Source organism: Dipodomys spectabilis, unplaced genomic scaffold, assembly GCF_019054845.1.
Source record: "Dipodomys spectabilis isolate Male_0828 unplaced genomic scaffold, ASM1905484v1 ptg000179l, whole genome shotgun sequence".
NCBI lineage: Eukaryota > Metazoa > Chordata > Mammalia > Rodentia > Heteromyidae > Dipodomys > Dipodomys spectabilis.
In genome coordinates, this window is record NW_024870856.1 from 7,397,886 (window position 1) to 7,416,153 (window position 18,268).

Below are 18,268 nucleotides of genomic sequence, written 5' to 3' on the forward strand. Positions count from 1 at the left end.
CTTAATATGGAATCCATCAGGATTTAGTAACTTTTGTAGATGTTCTTTGGATCCTACTTCCGTCAAGGATTTACTTTTTTCTCGAAAATGTCTTAAGATGCAAGAGAGGCAAAGATGGAATATTCTGTTTGATGAAGATGTTGTAGCCTGGAGCAAGAGTGGGGACACAGACCATGAAGGTGAAATCTCTGCTCCCTACCCTTTCACAAAGTGCACTAACTCCTGGCCAGGGCAGAGTGACAACTAACACTGGCCGGGATGCAGGGAGAAAAGGAGCCTTCTACACTGTTGGTGGAAATGTGAACTAGTTCAACCACTTGGGAACATGGAGTTAGGACTCTGCCAAAAACTAAACAGAGAACTACACTGTGATACAGACATACCACTCTTGGATATCTATCTAAAACATGAAAAGTCAGGGTACACTAAAGAAACTTGCACATCCTTGTTCATTGCTGCACTATTCATGATAGCCAAATTATGGAAATAGCCCAGCCCAGATGCCCTACAGTGGAAGAGTAGATCAAGAAAATGTGATAGCTGTCTGTCTACTGATGAATTTTATTCATCTATCAGAAGAATCTTTTTATGTCATTTGCAGGGAAATAGATAGTCCTAGAAAAAATATGTTAATTGAAGTAAGTCAGGCATAGAGAGGCAAAGAGTGCATGTTTTCTCTAATACCTGGAAGTTGGATTTCAAATACAAACCTACATGAAAAAACATACAGCATTATGTGTGTATATACATACATGACTAAAGCATGACATACTCATGGGAGGAACCCAGTGGTGTGACTCAACAACCAATAAACTCTAACAAAATGAATACCAGGAAGCTGTTGGTTGGGGGCGCAGGACAATGGGGGTACATGAATACGGGAGGAAGGGTGAGTAAATGCAGTCATTCTATTCAAGGTACAATGTGTACAAACGTAACTGCATCACATGAGGCAGCGGTCATTCTATTCAAGGTACAATGTGTACAAACGTAACTGCATCACAGGCAGGATGGGATGAGGAAAGGGGAAGAGAATGGTGGAAGTGTAGCATGCGTCATGATGCATATCGTACTCATGACATGACTTGTAGAATTGAAACGCCTTTGTACAACTACTTAAAAATAACTTAAACATTTAGCAAGTCTTCCAAAAAGTAGTACATATTTTATTAATTGGAGATAACTCTGAAAAATAATTGTCCATAGTAATAATTCAATGATTGAATATTTTTAGTGTGTTACAGGTTAAATGAATCACGGAAAAATTAAATTGGCATGATTATTAGCTTAAAAACAGAAAAGGACAAATCACGTACTCAACCCATAAAAGTAGGAGCCATGAGTTGAACTTAGTGAAATAAGTTATCATCTATAATCTTCAAATCACATAGAGATTTGCAAATACTATTTAAAGCATATTAAAACTCAGGTCTTCAGTTTGGTTGTGACCAACACTAATTAGTAACCTTTGGTCAAAATATATTTATGAGAAGTAGGTTCTCCTTTTCTTTATATCTCTGAGGGTTGCTACAACATTGTTTTGCTTATTGTGTGCTATAAAGTTTAATAAGAGGTCAGGTCATGCATGCTTTTCTAAGTCTTTTTTTAATCTTGACATTTACAGATGTGTTTTTGGAAATTTTTTTTTAATAGCTAAGACTTCTCAATATGAGCCTGAAAGAGTAGGTACTGAATATATACAACTACAACAAAGATAAAATCTGTGTTTTTTAGTGCCAGGCATACACACACACACACACACACACACACACATGTATATGTATATGTGTATACATATACATATATATTTTGAGGAGAAAGACAAACCTGTGACTGAAATTATGACTAAAATTCATATTTTGTGATATTTAAAAATCATACAGGCTCACGCCTATAATCCTAGCTACTCAGCAGGCTGAGCTCTGAGGATTGCAGTTCAAAGCCAGCCTGGGCAGGAAAGTCAGTGAGACTCTTATCTCCAATTAACAACCAGAAAACCAGAGGTGGCATTGTGGTTAAAGTGGTAGAGTGCTCACCTTAAGCTGAAGAGCTGAGGGACAGTGCCCAGGCCCAGAGTTCAGGCCCCATGACCGAAAAACAAATCATATTTTATTATAAATTTTAAATTGTTAGCAACCTCCCTCCATGTTATTCAGAAACTGTGGATTTAAATGTTATTTACAGAACTGTGATGCTATAATATTAGGGACATGGTTATAATTTTAGTTTCAGCGTTTTCAACCCTTGTGAGATGCTTATGGCTCAGAGGTAGACTGCTTTGGGGATATAAACAGCTGGGAGAGGGAAGGGTGGGGTGAAGAAGTGAGGATAGGTTTTGTCTTCAGGTCGTTTTATAGCTGCCTTCATCTAAACTTTTATTAAAGGACAAGAAACATTTCTCTCACTTTGTTAAAATGCTTTATAAAGATGTACTTGCTTTTCAGTCCCTACATTCTCTTATTGCATAATATACGTCTGCTTTCTTTCATTATTCTATCTTCTCATTTGGATCAGGCATCTGACTTACATATTAAATAAGAACTTGAAGTTTTTCTCTGATTTTTACAGACATATTCATCAGAGAGCAATTGAGTTATTCTAAGTGAATGTCATTTTAAAACACCTGTGTCTTTCATAATTTATGGAGGTCAGAGTTAAGTTTTATGGTGTCTCTAGATAAAATGAGTCATTCAGTTAATATGCTTATGATGGCTCAACCTTTTCTTTAATGCAGGTTGAATTTTATTCCTTTACATGAAGACGCAATTGAACCTCATCTGTTCAGCCCCCACTGAGAATATATTGTTGTGCTTAGCGGTTTGTTGCTAATGTCCCAATGGAGATGTGATAGAACCCAGGAATGAGTTCTTCTACGCAAGTCAATAAGAAATAAACTCCTTTGAAGAGGGAGAAAACTTGCTTGCATTTTTAGTGGGGGACAGACAAATAGGTTTTAATATTGTCATTTTGAATCTGCCAGATTTAATGGCTTTGTGATTTGAATTATACAGCCCATTGGATCTGTGTATTCCTCATACCATTACTCCTAAATGTAATGTGGTTTATTGCATTTGAATGCACAATGTCTAATTTTATTCTGAGACATTTGAATACAAAAGAGAAGATTCCTATCCAGAGACAATGGCATATTTTTATTTACTATAGCCAAAAAAACCAAACTAAATTTACCAGTTGGGAAACTTGCTTTTTCTATTTTTTACTTCTTTTGTATATAAGAAAGGAAAGAGAAAAATAAAAGCATAAGAAATAAGATAAGAAAAAATGGTAATATGGAATAACTCCCCTTGTATAACCAAGACACTCTTAAGAATCGAATCTTTTAACCTCTTGCACCAAAGCCTTTCCCCAGAATAATGCCAATACTCTTCTAACTACCTATTTATACTTGTGGGTGTTAGAAAGATTAATGAGACCACTTACATACTTTAAGTTGTTGAGAGCATTACCCTATTAGAGAAACTGATGCTAAGTACAACATTTGGTTAGCATTCCCTGTTGGATGGGAGCCAGAACATTACTCCTTCATGTTGGAAAGCCTGGTGGCCTTTCTTGTGAACCTCATATATATTGTTTCCCTCCTCTCTGCTCTTACAGTCAGAAGATAAAGTGGCTGCCTCCTGCCCAGCGCCCTGGAGAACAGCCATTTGCAGAAGACATAGATCTTACTTTGCTTTCTGAGTGGCCAACATCTGGGAATATCAATTTTTTATTCCCTTTAGAAGATTTCCCTTCTTTTTTGTAACCTTTAACTTCATAGGTCATTGACCTAAACAGTGATGGATCAATTGCTGATAGGGATTTCAGGTCCCTCAGGTTGCTTAGCTGGGCTGGAGTTTTGTTTTTTTTTTTTTCCAAGGCAAAAATAGTCTTGGCATTGTGCATGGAACCCAATGGTTTGATGAAGGGGTGTGAAATGAGTGGAGTCTGCTTTGTGTTTTGCTAGATGCCAAGGACTGAGGAAGGTGGATAGGGAATTCCGTAATTGTTTCTTTTGTAAATACTTGAAAATCTCAATCAATGAGCCGAATAGTAAAATGCTCAGTATTACAGATTTCTAATTGATTGAATGGTTTGTATAGATCATTGCTGAGTATTAAACATTTAGAAGCAATTTCCAACTCTGTGCCTTAAAAATGAAACAAATCAACAAACTAGAAAGACAGACAATCAATTGGGAAAAGATATTTACCAACAATATATCAGACAAATGCCTAATATCCACTGTATACAGGGAACTCAAGAAACCAATCCCTCCTAAATCTAACAAACCATTAAATGGACAAGGGAGCTGAAGAGTGACTTCTCAGAAGAAGAGATGAAAATGGCAAAGAAACACATGAGGAAATGTTCATCAACCCTGGCCATAAAGGAAATGCAAATAAAAACAACTCTGAGATACCACCTTACCCCAGTCAGAATGGCCTATATTTTAAATTCAGCCAATGACAAATGTTGATGGGGATGTGGAAAAGGAGGAACTCTACTGCACTGCTGGTGGGAATGTACGCTAATACAACCACTTTGGAAAGCAGTCTGGAGATACCTCAGAAAACTAAACATAGATCTTCCCTATGACCCAGCCATACCAATCCTAGGCATCTACTCTGAGCAACAAGAACCAGGATATATGGACACATGTACCTCCATGTTCATTGTAGCACTGTTCACAATAGCCAGGTGCCCCCACTGCAGATGAATGGATCCAAAAATTGTGGTACCTATAAACAATGGAATATTAAATAGTCATTAGAAAGGACAAAATAATAACATTTGCAGGTAAATTGATGCAACTAGAACAAACAAACTGAGCGAAACAAGCCAAGATCAGAGAGACAAATGGCACATGGTCTCCCTGATATGTGCATATTAAATTCACAATGCAAGGAGATATGAGAAAGAAAACAGGACTCAAGAATAAAGGACCTCTTCTTTTTTTAATTAATAAGTTTTCTTATTGTGAAAATACCATACAGAGGGGTTACAATTACATGAGCAAGGTAATGAGTACATTTCTTATCAAGCATTGTTGCCTCCTCCTTTGTAGAGGATCTCTTCTTAATTTGTTGCATCATTTTTAGATGACTCTATGTTCTTGACCTCACATATGGTATATACATATGCACATCTGGGGAAAGCGAGGAGGAGGGTACAGAATCAGGTGGAAATAGGTGAAAAAATACAAAGGAGGGGCCCATCAGCTACCCTGGACATTGATGAACTAACCAACTCAAGGGCAGTGATGGGAGGGAGGGAATGAGAGAAATAGAGGGAACTGCTCACACTAAGCACAAGGAAAGAAATGTACGTATCACCAGTGTGGAAGAAATAGTAGTAATATCAAAGATCATAGAGTTCATAAGCCTTATAGACCATGATAATGGCAATGCCCCTTGTGAAGGTTAAAACATGTTCGTAACTTTAGCTACATATCACTATCCCACAATACGGTGAAATTTATGTAATCAAAATCCTCACTGAGAAATAGACATTGAGACTTTTCAAAATTATAGACAGTTCTGATGACTCCAGTTTTAAATTTTTCAAGTAAGCTTTATTGAGTAAACATGGTTAAGTAATATCCATTAGTATTATCAAATATCAAATATTGTCAGTTTACTTATGTACTTGTTACCTGACTTACGTAACAGCACCCTCTTTCTGAAGGAATTTATGCTAATAACTTTACTGATTTTATGCAACAAAATTATAATCCTATATGATGAGTTGATCTTGAAATATTAAGAAAAACACAACCTTTGAGAATACTCGTGAGGAATTTATTGAGATGGGTCTTCCAAGTGGCCCAGTTGTTTCCTGTGGATCCTGTCTCGTGAAGGTCCCCGCCTCCATCCAGCACCCCTGAGTGGAAATCTCTTGTGTACCTCGTGGGCATTTGGTAGGGATTTCTGGCTTCCTTTGCATTCTTTTCCTTGAAAATTCGTAGTTTGCATTTCTTTTTTTTTTCTGTATTTCAAGTCACTGCAGAGGTGGCTTATGACCAGATAGCCTCAGCTCCCTGGGCAGACGGGCAGCTTCATGTCTCTGAATTAAGTTCCTCCAACAAGACAAGATTTAGATAGGTTGAATTAAGCAAATTATATTTATTTACTTGCTAATTTGTTCTGTTTTGTTTTGCTACTTGAACTCAGAGACTTGCTTGGTAGGCAAGTCTTGAGCCTTAGCCTCAGCTCTTTTATTTTTTATTTTTGTCTAATTTGTAGATAGAGGGGGTCTCATATTTTACCCAGGGCTGGCTTTGGACTGTGATCCTCCTATTATCTCCTCAGTCATAGCTGCAATTACAAGCATGCAGTACCCTGTGTGGGTGAATTAAAAAATTTAATTATAAAACTTGGTTAGTTCCAGTGATGAGAATCATATCATCCTACTTAAACTGAATTTCAGAATTGATGATCCATACGTTTTCTTTCCAGAAAACAACAGGCTGTCTTACAATTCCCTCATATCTGTCTCTGTCTCTTTCTCTGTCTCTCTCTCACACAGATACACACAATATCAGTGATTATCTGTGAGCTGTTTTTTTCAATTTCAGATGTGACTTGACATTGAATACCTCTTTTTTTTCTGGTCCAAAATAACCTGCATTACCTATATATTACCCATAGGATAGTCTTGAAACCAAAACTAGTAAGGATGTTTAGTCTTTAATCTTCTGAATATAATGTGTATCTTTTTGGAGTCTTCACTAAAAATGAATGTGTTCTTTTTGTATTTTGTAGAAACTACCTCTTCAGATTACTACTTGAGGATCTCTCTCTCATCCAGGTAGGTGCAACTTATTTTTAAGCTCTCATTTTCATTGCAGTTAAGTCATGATTCAGTGAAATACACAGCCAAGGCTGAGCGGTTTCCTCCCCAGTGAGGTGTAAAGGACTCTGGGCTGTTGTAGGTGATGCAAAATGTCACTTTCTTTAATCCCTCATTCGCCTTTCCCTGCTGTGATATGGCCTGTTCATTCCCTGGTGGTCATCCTGGTACATTCTTCTTTGGGTGATGGAGAACGAGAGGGACACAGGCTCTCAGTTCTGTGAGCCTTTTCCTGTTGTTGCTGTTAGATAAATCATTGGTTATTTAGTTTCTGGCATTCAGCTATCATCTCCTTATGAACCATCTTTGTTTCCTTTTTCCTTTCATTGTTATATAAACATGAATCTGTGGGCTAACAGCCATACACAATAACGAATAAACAACAGTAGGTAAAAATCCAATTTATGCATTTCTGGTTATTGCATTTTGGGAAACGATTTTCAGCTCTTTATTCATGAATATTTGTTTTAATAGCAGATCTGAAATGCAAAAGCCTCTGTGGGTTTTTTTTCTGGTGTTTTAGAAAAGTGTGATCATCAAGTCTTCTGGGAGAGAAAGAAGCTTAAGACATGAATGCCCACCTTCCCCTGAATTCTGGGATTTCATGGACCATGCCAGAATCCCTGGGCTGTTCCTCCTCTGGGAAACATGCTTCAATGGATTTTAATATCATCCTTGTGCCCTAGGTTCTAAGAAGTGATTGGAGAGAATTTGTAATTTTTTTTCCTCTCTCCAATGCCACTATTGTGAATGTTCAGGAAGCATTATAAGAGAGTTTGATGATTAGATCTATCTTTTATTTGCAAGCCTCTTAATATAAAATAATCCTACACTCAAAGAAAATATTGGCAAAAAGCCTAATCTTTGAAGAACCTCATATCTGGATTTGTGATCTAGTAGCTCTAGGCTTATTAGTAATTGTTGTTTTATTCATTGGCGAATGGCCCCAATCAATACCAGTCCTGTAGCATCATGATTTAAATTAAGTAAGACATGGGAAAAAGACAAAATACATCAATTTCCACACAAGTGTGCATTGCTTTGGTTTAAAAAAGTATAATAAATCCTTGTCTTAATTTTGCCATCACAGTTAGCAATGAATTATCTTTTCACTGCAGTTTAATATTTACCAATTACACAATAAACTGACTGGTTGTTAAGATTATATATTTATCAGTAAGTAACCAGAATGACCTACAGTTTCAGAGTATGTTAACTGAAATAGCCTGGCAAATAAACTTGAGTACTGTGTTGTCTCCCTTATCTGCATAATCTAAAACTGAGAGATTTATGGAAGCATAAAGCAAGATGGTATCAGTATGGACGTGGGGGAAAAATGAAGCAACTGAGAATATGTGGGTCAAAGGATCTAATGACCCAGTTAGAAAACAAGAATAAATTTAATGAATTTAGTATGCAACATGATAAATATAATTAATAATGATATACTATAGGCTTGAAATCATTCAGACTAGCTTTTTACTATACTTACCACAATACCATGAAAAAGATGTCAGGTAATCCATATATTAATTACCTAGATTTAGGCTTTACAGTTCATATTTATATATAATATATGCCATAAATACATATACAACATATAATTAATTCTTCTGTGAATTAAAATATCCACAGTTTACTAAAAACATGGATTATTATTTTGCAAAATCTGTTATAAAACTAGACCTCTCCATAGATAGAAATCATATGAAATGGTCATTTGAGTCTCATGATGTAATATAGGAATCATATGAAGTGGTCATTTGAGTCTCATGATGTAATATACCTTCTATCATATCATATATACTCAAAGCTGGCATATAGATGTGTATATATGTGCATGTGTCAATATATGAACACCCATTCATTTCCTGTTTTATCTATCTGATGGTCAAAAGGCTTGGATGTGTTATTTTTCAGGTAGTAGCTCATGTAATTCACATAAATTCTTACTACATAGGCCCAGAGTTTTTTGGAGAAGTAGCAGGCTACAAGGACTCAGATAATAAATAGCAGGGGTGTCATTTCAGAAGTGAAGTGGATATTCAAAGAATGAAGAATACATGACAAAAGCACCTAGTAGCTAGCTTCCAGTAGGCTCCCCCCCCAGAAATCTCCAGAAATTGTATTATCGAAGAGACGTGGTATCAAATGATCAAACACTGAGTCAAACACGAATATACAAGCAACTACTAACATTAAAGGAAATAAAAAATAATGAGGCAGAAGAGACTGCTCTCTTTTTTCATAAAAATACATCTGAATATTGAAAAGCCCTTTAATAGCCCAAGTAATGAGCACTGGGGGAATTATTTAATAAATAATTATGACTTGGCAGATGTCACACTAGAAAATCATTTTAAGGGAACCTGACTCATGCTATTACTTTTTTTTAATCCAAGTATATGTAGGCAGTTCATAGTGCTTACCTATATAATACTTAATAATTGAGGGAAATTTGTGGCTTCACATGGAAATTTGTGGCTTCACTTACTTATAGAGTTAATAGTCCAAACTAACCTCACCAGGAAGAAAGGATGAGTGCAGTGACTTCTTGAACTGAAGATGGACAGAGTAGCATTTCAGTGCCAACTCAACTAAAATGTTCCAACATGAGCAATCATTACATAAATTCCACAGAAGACTGTGCTAACAACAACAGCACTTCTTTCTACACTTCATATAATATGGAGTTGTGAGAGAATGAAGAGGTGTTCCTTCAATGAAGAGCACCAGTGAGCACAAGAATAACATACAGCCCTGGATCCAAATTGGATCCTGGAACGTACACTTTAGTTTCTGTAAGTTACGTTATCAAGACAACTTATAAAATGTGAATGTCTATGAATAAAACATACCTTAAAATGTATTAATATTAATTCTCTGATTTGTATAAGATGAATGACTTTTATTCTTTGAAAATTCTTGATGAAACTTTGTGGTAAAGGTATCAGTTCTGTACCTTACTTATTTTAAGTCACTGAATTGAGTTAAAATTATATGTATATATATATATATAAATATATATATATATATACATATATATACCAATCAATAAGCTTTGAGGGAAATTGTATATATCTACACACATATGCATGTGTTTGCATCTGTGTTCTACACACATGCATATATACATATGTATATGCATGCTCACATACAAGCCTATGCACATGTGCTCTATACCAGCTCATATATTCACATATGCACACATGTCTACATGCACACATGTACATTTGTATGCAGACATTTACAAGCTAGTGTCCATGTACATGTATGTGCACATGTATGTTCACACTTACCTGTTTATGTATAGATGTAACACATGAATAAAGAGCAAAAAGATCCCTAGAAATGGTAATAGAAAGTTAACGAGGAAGTAGAGATGAAGTACTTAAGAATATTCTTGCAGAGTTTACTGACATGAAAAAAAATCAATGGATGTAAAACCTCTGAGGCATGCGTTTCCTTCCTATGTGGGAGCAGCATTGTGAGGACAAGGAAATTCCTTTTTCCATCTTCTCGTCCGTCTACTGGGAGTTAGGTCTCAGTTACTGTGGGAGTATGTGCTTCTTGTGAAGGAGGTAACCACCGGCGATACCACCGGCAAGAGCCTCTTCTGCTGACATAACACAACCCCTGCCCCCCTCCAATGACTTTCTGAATGGTATCTTTGAAAACACAGTCCTAATCACAGAAGCCCTGCAAAAAGCACCATTAGTGCCAGGCTGTGACTCTCTCCTTTTTCCCTTTCTGTAGTTGTGTGCTGTTCTATGGCTTACTGTTTGCTTAGTATGAAGAGAGCGAACACTGGCAATTCTTTATGACATGTCCTCAGGGAAGAAGTCTTGTTGCTTTCTTATGAATGTTTTCTTTTAAATTAAATGACTATTTTCATGGGTAGCAAAACTGAATAAGCACACTGACAATGAAAGATCTGTACTGGTGGTATAAGCTGTGCTATTCAGGAGAAGCAGGGGAGCCATAGAGCTAATCTGAGATAACCTAGTAGTCATGTGGCAAAATGTACATTGAGACAGGGAAATTACTTTCATGGTACGGTTTATTTCTATAATATCTAACCTATTACCATTCCAATAGGAAATCATTATAAGAAATACAAATGCAGTACACTGCAATTGCCTGTTTTCCTGTAATAGTCGGTCTTGGTGTATACTTTATGCTTCTACTCATCTTGATTTGAACTTGTCAAATTCAGGTGGGCAGTATGATGTGAAGTGCCTATGGGTTGCAGATAAAGAGATAAGAACACGTATGGCTTGTGTGCCTTTTGTTACATATGCAAATATTGTTTTCTATCAGGGATCATGTGGATCCATTTGTGTGTCTCATAATGATCATTTTCTATTTTCCTCCCAAAGATGGAAAACTAGTCCTTAAACATGAAAGAAAATGAGAGTACAGAGAACAAGGATGGCATTTAATTTGAGCAAAAGTCAAGGGATAGAGAATTACGTTCAGGAAGGATTCTCAGCAGTAATCTTTACTCACCCCTAAGCAGGGCTTCGCTTGCTCTTGTTGTCAGTGAAGGAGGGTAGAGTCCACTTCCAGGGGCCTGGCCTGCACCCTTATCATCACTTGAGGTACATCTGTTATGTCTATTAGTAGGATCTTCTCAGTCTCCCCAACTCGTCTGTTTCTCAGATCTGAGTACCTTCTCTTGCTGTCTTCTCTCCCCTTCACTCTCCCACATCTTTTTCATCTAGAAAATAACACAGATCCTTGAATATCTTTTCAGGCATTACTTCTCTGTAACTCATCTTGAGGAAGGCTATCTGATGTCTCTCAGAAATTTTACAGCCTGATAGCCTTTGTTTTGAAACATCACTTCTGACCTTGCATTGAACTTTACTCTGTGTTGGAAGAAGCGTTTTATTCCTCTGAGCATTCTCAGTGTTAGATCACAGCCAATGGTTGTGATAACTTACCAGACAGCCTGTTGACTCCAAAGGTCTGCCCGCAAGAGCTTCGATCCCTTCACATTTAATGTTTCACTAATGACTAAATTTCTTAAAAGTTCTAAAGGGTGAAAGAAATGTCATATTTTTATTCACAAATTTAAGTGAAGGAAAGCAATCGAACCCAAAGGATAGAGCAATATGAAATGTCAAATAAGGCCTTGGAAGATGTTTTTTATGTGCGTGCTTTCAATGCTCAGAGAGATTCTAGGACATTCAGATAATTCTTGGCATTGATAATGCTCCCAAATGCCATTCCCCCCTTTCCACATTTGCTATACTTTTTTGTACCTTCTCCTTGGCCTCTGATTCACTTCTTTAGCTTGACACTGGTTTAGCATCAGTGACAAGGAAGCACCTGTAAAATAGTGTTGCTTCTGCTCTGTGATCTCCACAGAAATCTAGAGGTCCCAATGAGCCCTTCGTTGTGAAGTTCCCTGGAATTCGACGACATGCTGGGCAGTCAGGACATTGCCTGGCAACCTGCAGAGCACAGCATCACCTAGGGTGCATCCTGCTCACTCTTGTTCCAAAGGGGCAGGGTGGTCTCCATTTCATATTGTCTATGGTTCAGACGTGGGCCTTCAAGGTGGCTCTGTGGAATCACACTCTATGCTACTTCCCTGCAAGACACCTGATTCAGAGGCTGGACCTGGAGTGAGCCCTACTTCAAATTAGTGTCTCTCTGCTTCTGCTGGAGACAATGTGTTCTCCCTTGTCAAAATGCCATTGGTAGTAAAATCAAAGCAGCAAAGCAATTTCATGAAGGGTTATGATACAATTACTCTCATAGCTGGAGTGAACAATTTGAAGCAAGTTTCTTGGTATAGCCACAAAAATCATCCCATAAATATACCATGAAGCAAAAAGGCTGTATTTATAATATTTTTATGAATTTCATGAAGACTTGATTTTAATTTAAGGAAATAAAATCCGTTTTACTTCAGTGACTAGAGCATCATATATTAATGGGATATCATTTACAAGGTGCTTTTCTACTCCCTTGTGTCTCACGGTTTGCTGCAATGTAGCTCTGGTAAATTGAAGACCTGCTGGTTCCATGTATACTGACCATTCTGCCATTCTGCATCTTTTCCTGATGCCTATCCTCACCACAGTTTCAACTCTTGGCATTCATGTTGTTCCTGTCTAGATTGTCACAGTTATTCTATAGGTACAAAGCTTTTATTTTGAAAAGTTTTAAAGTGCAAACAGCTTCAAGATGAAATAACCACATTTGCTCTTCTGGGATTTACCATGCTGCTGTGGTGTAGAAACTCTGACCAGAGTATGAGAAGCACAAAGTGGCTCCGTTCACTTAACCTCGCAATCTTCCTCCTAACCTTGTGGGAAATAGCTCACAAGTCCATTTTTATATTGTTTTGTTACTAAGGGAAAGAGAACTCGCTGTCAGTGCCTCACAACCTTGGAAATAAGCAAAAAGATGGAAACCTGTGGTCCAGTTTGCCACTTGCTTCTCTAGGATTCCTAAATTGTAAAGTATTCTGTCTTCTTCCTGTGTGATCATTATTGGTAGAGTGCTCTCTTACACAGTAAAGTGTGTGATCACTTCTTTTTCTGCCTATCTATCTGGGATTGAGGAATTGGCTTGTGCCTGTGTCAGTGTTTAGAGCAATTGTTCTCAACGGGGGCAACTTTTCTTCCTGGGGACAGTTGACAGTGTTTAGGGTTACTTTTCACAACTCTGTGAAGACGTGGCTGCTATTGGCATGGGGTGGGTAGAAACGAGATGGTTCTAAGCATCTAACAATGCTCACAGGCCAGCATTCCTCCATCCCACCAAATATTACTGGGCTCTGAATTATATGTTTCTAGGATTATTTGATTAAATCTACCAGATCTTTGATAGGCCAAGCAATTTCTTTTACATTTCTTACTATCTATAATCCAACATATCTATAAGCCAATTTCTTATATCTCTAATCCAATCTGCAATATCTATAAGGATTCTATATGAATCCTTAGTGGCCATTTCTAAAGAACTTCCTTAGATTCTTGAGTTTAAGTTACTTCCTTATATTAATATGAAATTAAATTTGCAAGTAAATTGAATCAGTTTATAATGCCATCTCTAATGGGACATTATACTGTGACATGACCTCTGTTGGAAAGTTCTGTGTATTTTAAAGAATTCTGTATGAATTAATAATTTCAAGTAAACATTTCAGTGAGATACTGATATTGATTAAATTTAAAATTATGTTTCATATTCATTTCAGCAAGAGACACTGGTCTCCTCTATAGCTGTCAAAAATCTTGATTCTGAACTTTATTTCTCTTTTGCCTTTCTTTATTACATACTCAACCATTATTAAAATCATTGTGATGAAAATAAGAAATACCTTCAAGATTATCTTTAGTAAAACCTTTTGTGGGTCTGGACAGTAACACACGTGGAACATGGTATATATTTGCATATTGCATTCATATGGTCCCTGTAATAAAGTGTTATTGGAACCCACATTCATTTCTTTTGAGCATTCACAAGAGACCATCTGACACATAGAACTTGACCTACGGATCTGATCCTTTAAGCAATAGCTTATTACCTTCGGTACTTACTACATAGGTTGTTCCCACTGAGTATTCCCTAATGCTAGTGATGATCCCGAGAGGATGAATGCATGCAATAGGATGCCCTGCCATCTTTTGCTCATTTTACTTTGTCAGCCAGTCCTTGCACAGATTTTTTTTTTGTCAGTTGTAGGGCCTGAACCCAGGGCCTAGGCGCTGTCCCTCAGCTCTTCAGCTCAAGGCTAGTGCTCTACCACTTGAGCCACAGCGCCACTTCCAGATTTTTCTGCCTATGTGGTGCTGAGGAATCGAACCCAGGGCCTCAGGCATGCGAGGCAAGCGCTCTACCACTGAAATACCTTCCCAGCCCTCCTTGCACAGATTTTGCATGGTCCCATGAAGACCTTGACCAGTAGGTTAGAACCTGAATATAACCCTTCCTTTCCACATTTTAGTCTCTTGAACTCTAGCTCCCTGGTTAACATGTTTATCAGAGTTGTTTCAGTTATAATTAAAAATATGTCAATCTGGTCTATTTTCTTAACCTCTTAGAGGATTTGTAGTTGCTGATGTATATTTTACAAAGATGAATAATGAGACTTTACTGGTGTCAGAGTTATTCATCCAATTGAGTTAGCTGCCATTAGTAGACAACCGTATACTCCAAGTGGTTAAATACACCCCCACACACATATTTCTCTTACTCATGACAGGCCTGCATGGGGTCTGTGAGACTCGGTTCTATGCTGCCATTGAATTTTGTGGTGTTCTATTGTGCTGTCCTACTCAGGGGATACAATTGGGTCATGCCAAGGGGTGACACATCCTTCTGCTCAAATCCTGTTGATTATAGCTCCTCACCATGGCTTCAACTGACTGACACACTGGGCTGGAGAAAGCAGCTTCTCTGCAAAGCCAAGAAGAGCAGAATCCTTGGGCATTCAGTCATTGACAGGCAGGGGCATTTTCTCCTGTAGAGCGATAGGAAGAACAAGAGAGCCTCTGGGAATGCACTTATCTGTCCCCTCTTCTCTTCCCTCCCACGCTCATGGTTTTAATTTTTACTGTACACAACACGTTTATTCAAGCTTCCAACATTCTTGTAAATAAGTAGGGATACTCTGAACAAACCACTTAACCTCCCTGGACCTCAATTTTCTTCACAGTACATTTTGGAGAGGTGATTCAGGAAGAAGTCTCGACCGGATTAGCCCCCAAACCACTGTCAGCATTCAGTTTTTACGATGAATCATCCTTTTACTTAGGCATTTTTATGTTATTGCTTAATGGTTGCCTAAGTTTCTACTTTTTTAAAGGAAGCCTCTCCCTAATAATTAGAAACTTTCATAAGGCTAATTTGATGCAAACCGAATGATTTAATTTGTGATGAAATAATGATGTCAACAACAGTAAGAATTATAAGATGGCATTTTCTGGGCCTTTGCTCTGTATGCAGATCTTTGCAAGCATCATTATAATGAATTCTATAGAAGCAGGAAGATCAAGATGTTATGTTCAGTTTTTTTTATAAAGGTGCTGGTATCAGAGAGTATCTGTGACTTACGTGAGACCACTTAGTTGGTACATGGTTAGACTAGGTTTCGGATCTGGGGGTAGGCTGCTTTAAAATGTGATTACCTCCATGCAGCTTTATTATAGGGATTTGTTCTTATTGCCATGCCTGCTAGCTCTGACTGTGCATTTCTATGATGGTTGCTGTTATTTTATCATTGTAACTCATGGCTTTGAGGTCAGGTTCTCTGGACATGCAGCCTTGACACCAGGCTCCAAGAGCATGTGATCTATTGGGGTGATGGACTCAGAGCTGATGCAGGGGGGATTTTATAGAGAAGGCGGCCTGAGATGGATTTGTCCAGAGGAGTGCAACATTCATCTCCTCTCACAGGGAGTTGTGGACTGTGCGTAGATGCGCAGGGATGCTGTCAAGGCAAAGGAGATAGTATTTTATACCCAGCTCTATCTTGTCCTTCAGCTGTGGCCTGCTGAGTGGAGGGCCAATGCAGCATGGCTGTCTGCTAGAATGACTCAGGAAAGAGTAACTCTCCGGAGAATGGAATGACTGTGAGCCAGTATCAGGCAATGCTGAGAGTAGCCAGGAGTAATGTCACTGGTCCCATAAGCAGAGCAGGCTATGATTCTGTAGCTTACATCACACTGCTGGGATGGGTAGGGTTCGATATTTGTGGGGTCTTATTTAGGCTTTTCCTGTTTTTCTAGACACAGATTACATACACACAGGACTCTGTTATAAAATAGATTCAGTGCTTCTGAAGTCTTGGAGAAAAGTCTTTTCAGAAGGTATTCTGTTGTGTTGTATACATCTTTGATTAAAAATATGGATTTTATTGTTTTGAGCAGTTGTTGGCATCTTGATCAATGTTCTTCTCATTGTTCTCCACTATGCATCCCAACCCCACCCCTTCCTTCAATTTTTGTAGTTTTATAGGACATACATTAGATATTATGGTGTCATAGTTTTTTGTTAATAATTAATTTTATTCCTTCCTGAATTTTTGCTTCACTTCAGCCTCAAAACTAAAGTGGAAGATACATGACTATTTTTCTTAGCTTCATGAAATGAAATCTGGAAATTTCTGTAAGCTAGTAGCAAACACTACCTGACAATCACAGGTAGCTAGATAAACAGGGTGGATTTCATTTATCTAAAATGCATTTCGATTTCCATTTCAAAAATGGCCCTAGACTCTGACATAATGTGCTGAATGATGGGTAGATGAGATTCCTCTTCCTGACTTTCATTTTCTTTACTATCTCTCCCTCCCCTCCCTGCATCCTCAAATGCTGGCCCCAACAGATAGCGAATGTACCAGGGTACCCCTTTGTTGTGAAGTTCAATATAGTCTTCTTATTTGGGGTAAGTGTTTATATGTTCTGGGAACTAAAGCCTTTCACTTAGTGGCCAAGTAAAAATAAAAAGCAAGGTATTAACAAATGTGTGGATGAAAACCCTTGGTTTGGTGACTGTAATTTTGTCCCCCAATTCTCAGAAGTGTTGTAAGGTTGGGTTGAGTAATTACGGATGTAGCTGGGGTGAGATAGAAACAGGTCCTAGAACAGGCCCACAGATGATCTCATTAGCAAAGCTAGCAGAAAATATCTTTAATTATGATTTATGTGTCCAAGAACATCAAGGAAAATTTGAGCATTGCTGGTGAAGTAATGGAGAATTTCCCTAGAAAATTATAATAAAGGAAAACAAGATTCAAGAATCAAATATATCTAGTATCAGAGGAAGAAAAGAGCTTTTCAGTTTATTTTAAAAAGCCTTCAAAAATAGAAAGAGAAGTATTTGAAATCAGGAGGTGAAGGGGAAGCAAGGATGATGGAGGCAAAGATGATCAAGTGCATTGTCTGCCTTGTGTTACTTCCATCCTGTCCAGAGGTCTCCACTGGCAGCTCTGGGAACTTCTAGCTTTTCATCCCGGCGGGGCTTCTGAAGGGCTTCGAGAATTCTCCTGTGGTATTGCAGGTGCATGTGGACAACCTCTGTCCACCTCCATAGGGGAAGGAGATCCAGAGCATCTCCTCTTGCCTGTGCTGCTCAAAGGAATCACTGCCAAGCTTTTCCTTGAATATGCATTGACTTGTTTACAGTTTCAGCTAAAAGGGCAGAGCAAGGCGTTATACATCGATGGCACTTTTCCCAAAACGTGTTCAAATGACAAGAGTTTGCCAAGAATGAAATGCTGCCTGTGGCTATGCTTAAAGGAATGCTTGATGTTGACTTTGGAGCTCAAGCCTCCCAGAGTTGATTGGGGTCATTTGGGAGCTTTACTGCCAAATCAACTTATTCCTCCCTTACGACTCTCCTGCTTCGCTGGCCAGCACCCACCCAGGACAGGAAACTGACTTTAAAAAAGACGACG

General features: G+C 38.0%; 1 protein-coding gene across 1 annotated transcript in view; it reads left to right on the forward strand.

Moving 5' to 3' along the window:
• Window positions 1-18,268, forward strand: part of Sema5a (semaphorin 5A) — a 313,257-nt gene that overhangs the window by 117,180 nt on the left and 177,809 nt on the right. The window contains exon 4 of the mRNA XM_042695214.1: window positions 6,762-6,807. Within this exon, the coding sequence (XP_042551148.1) occupies window positions 6,762-6,807 (46 nt within the window). The remainder of the gene's footprint in view (window positions 1-6,761; window positions 6,808-18,268) is intronic.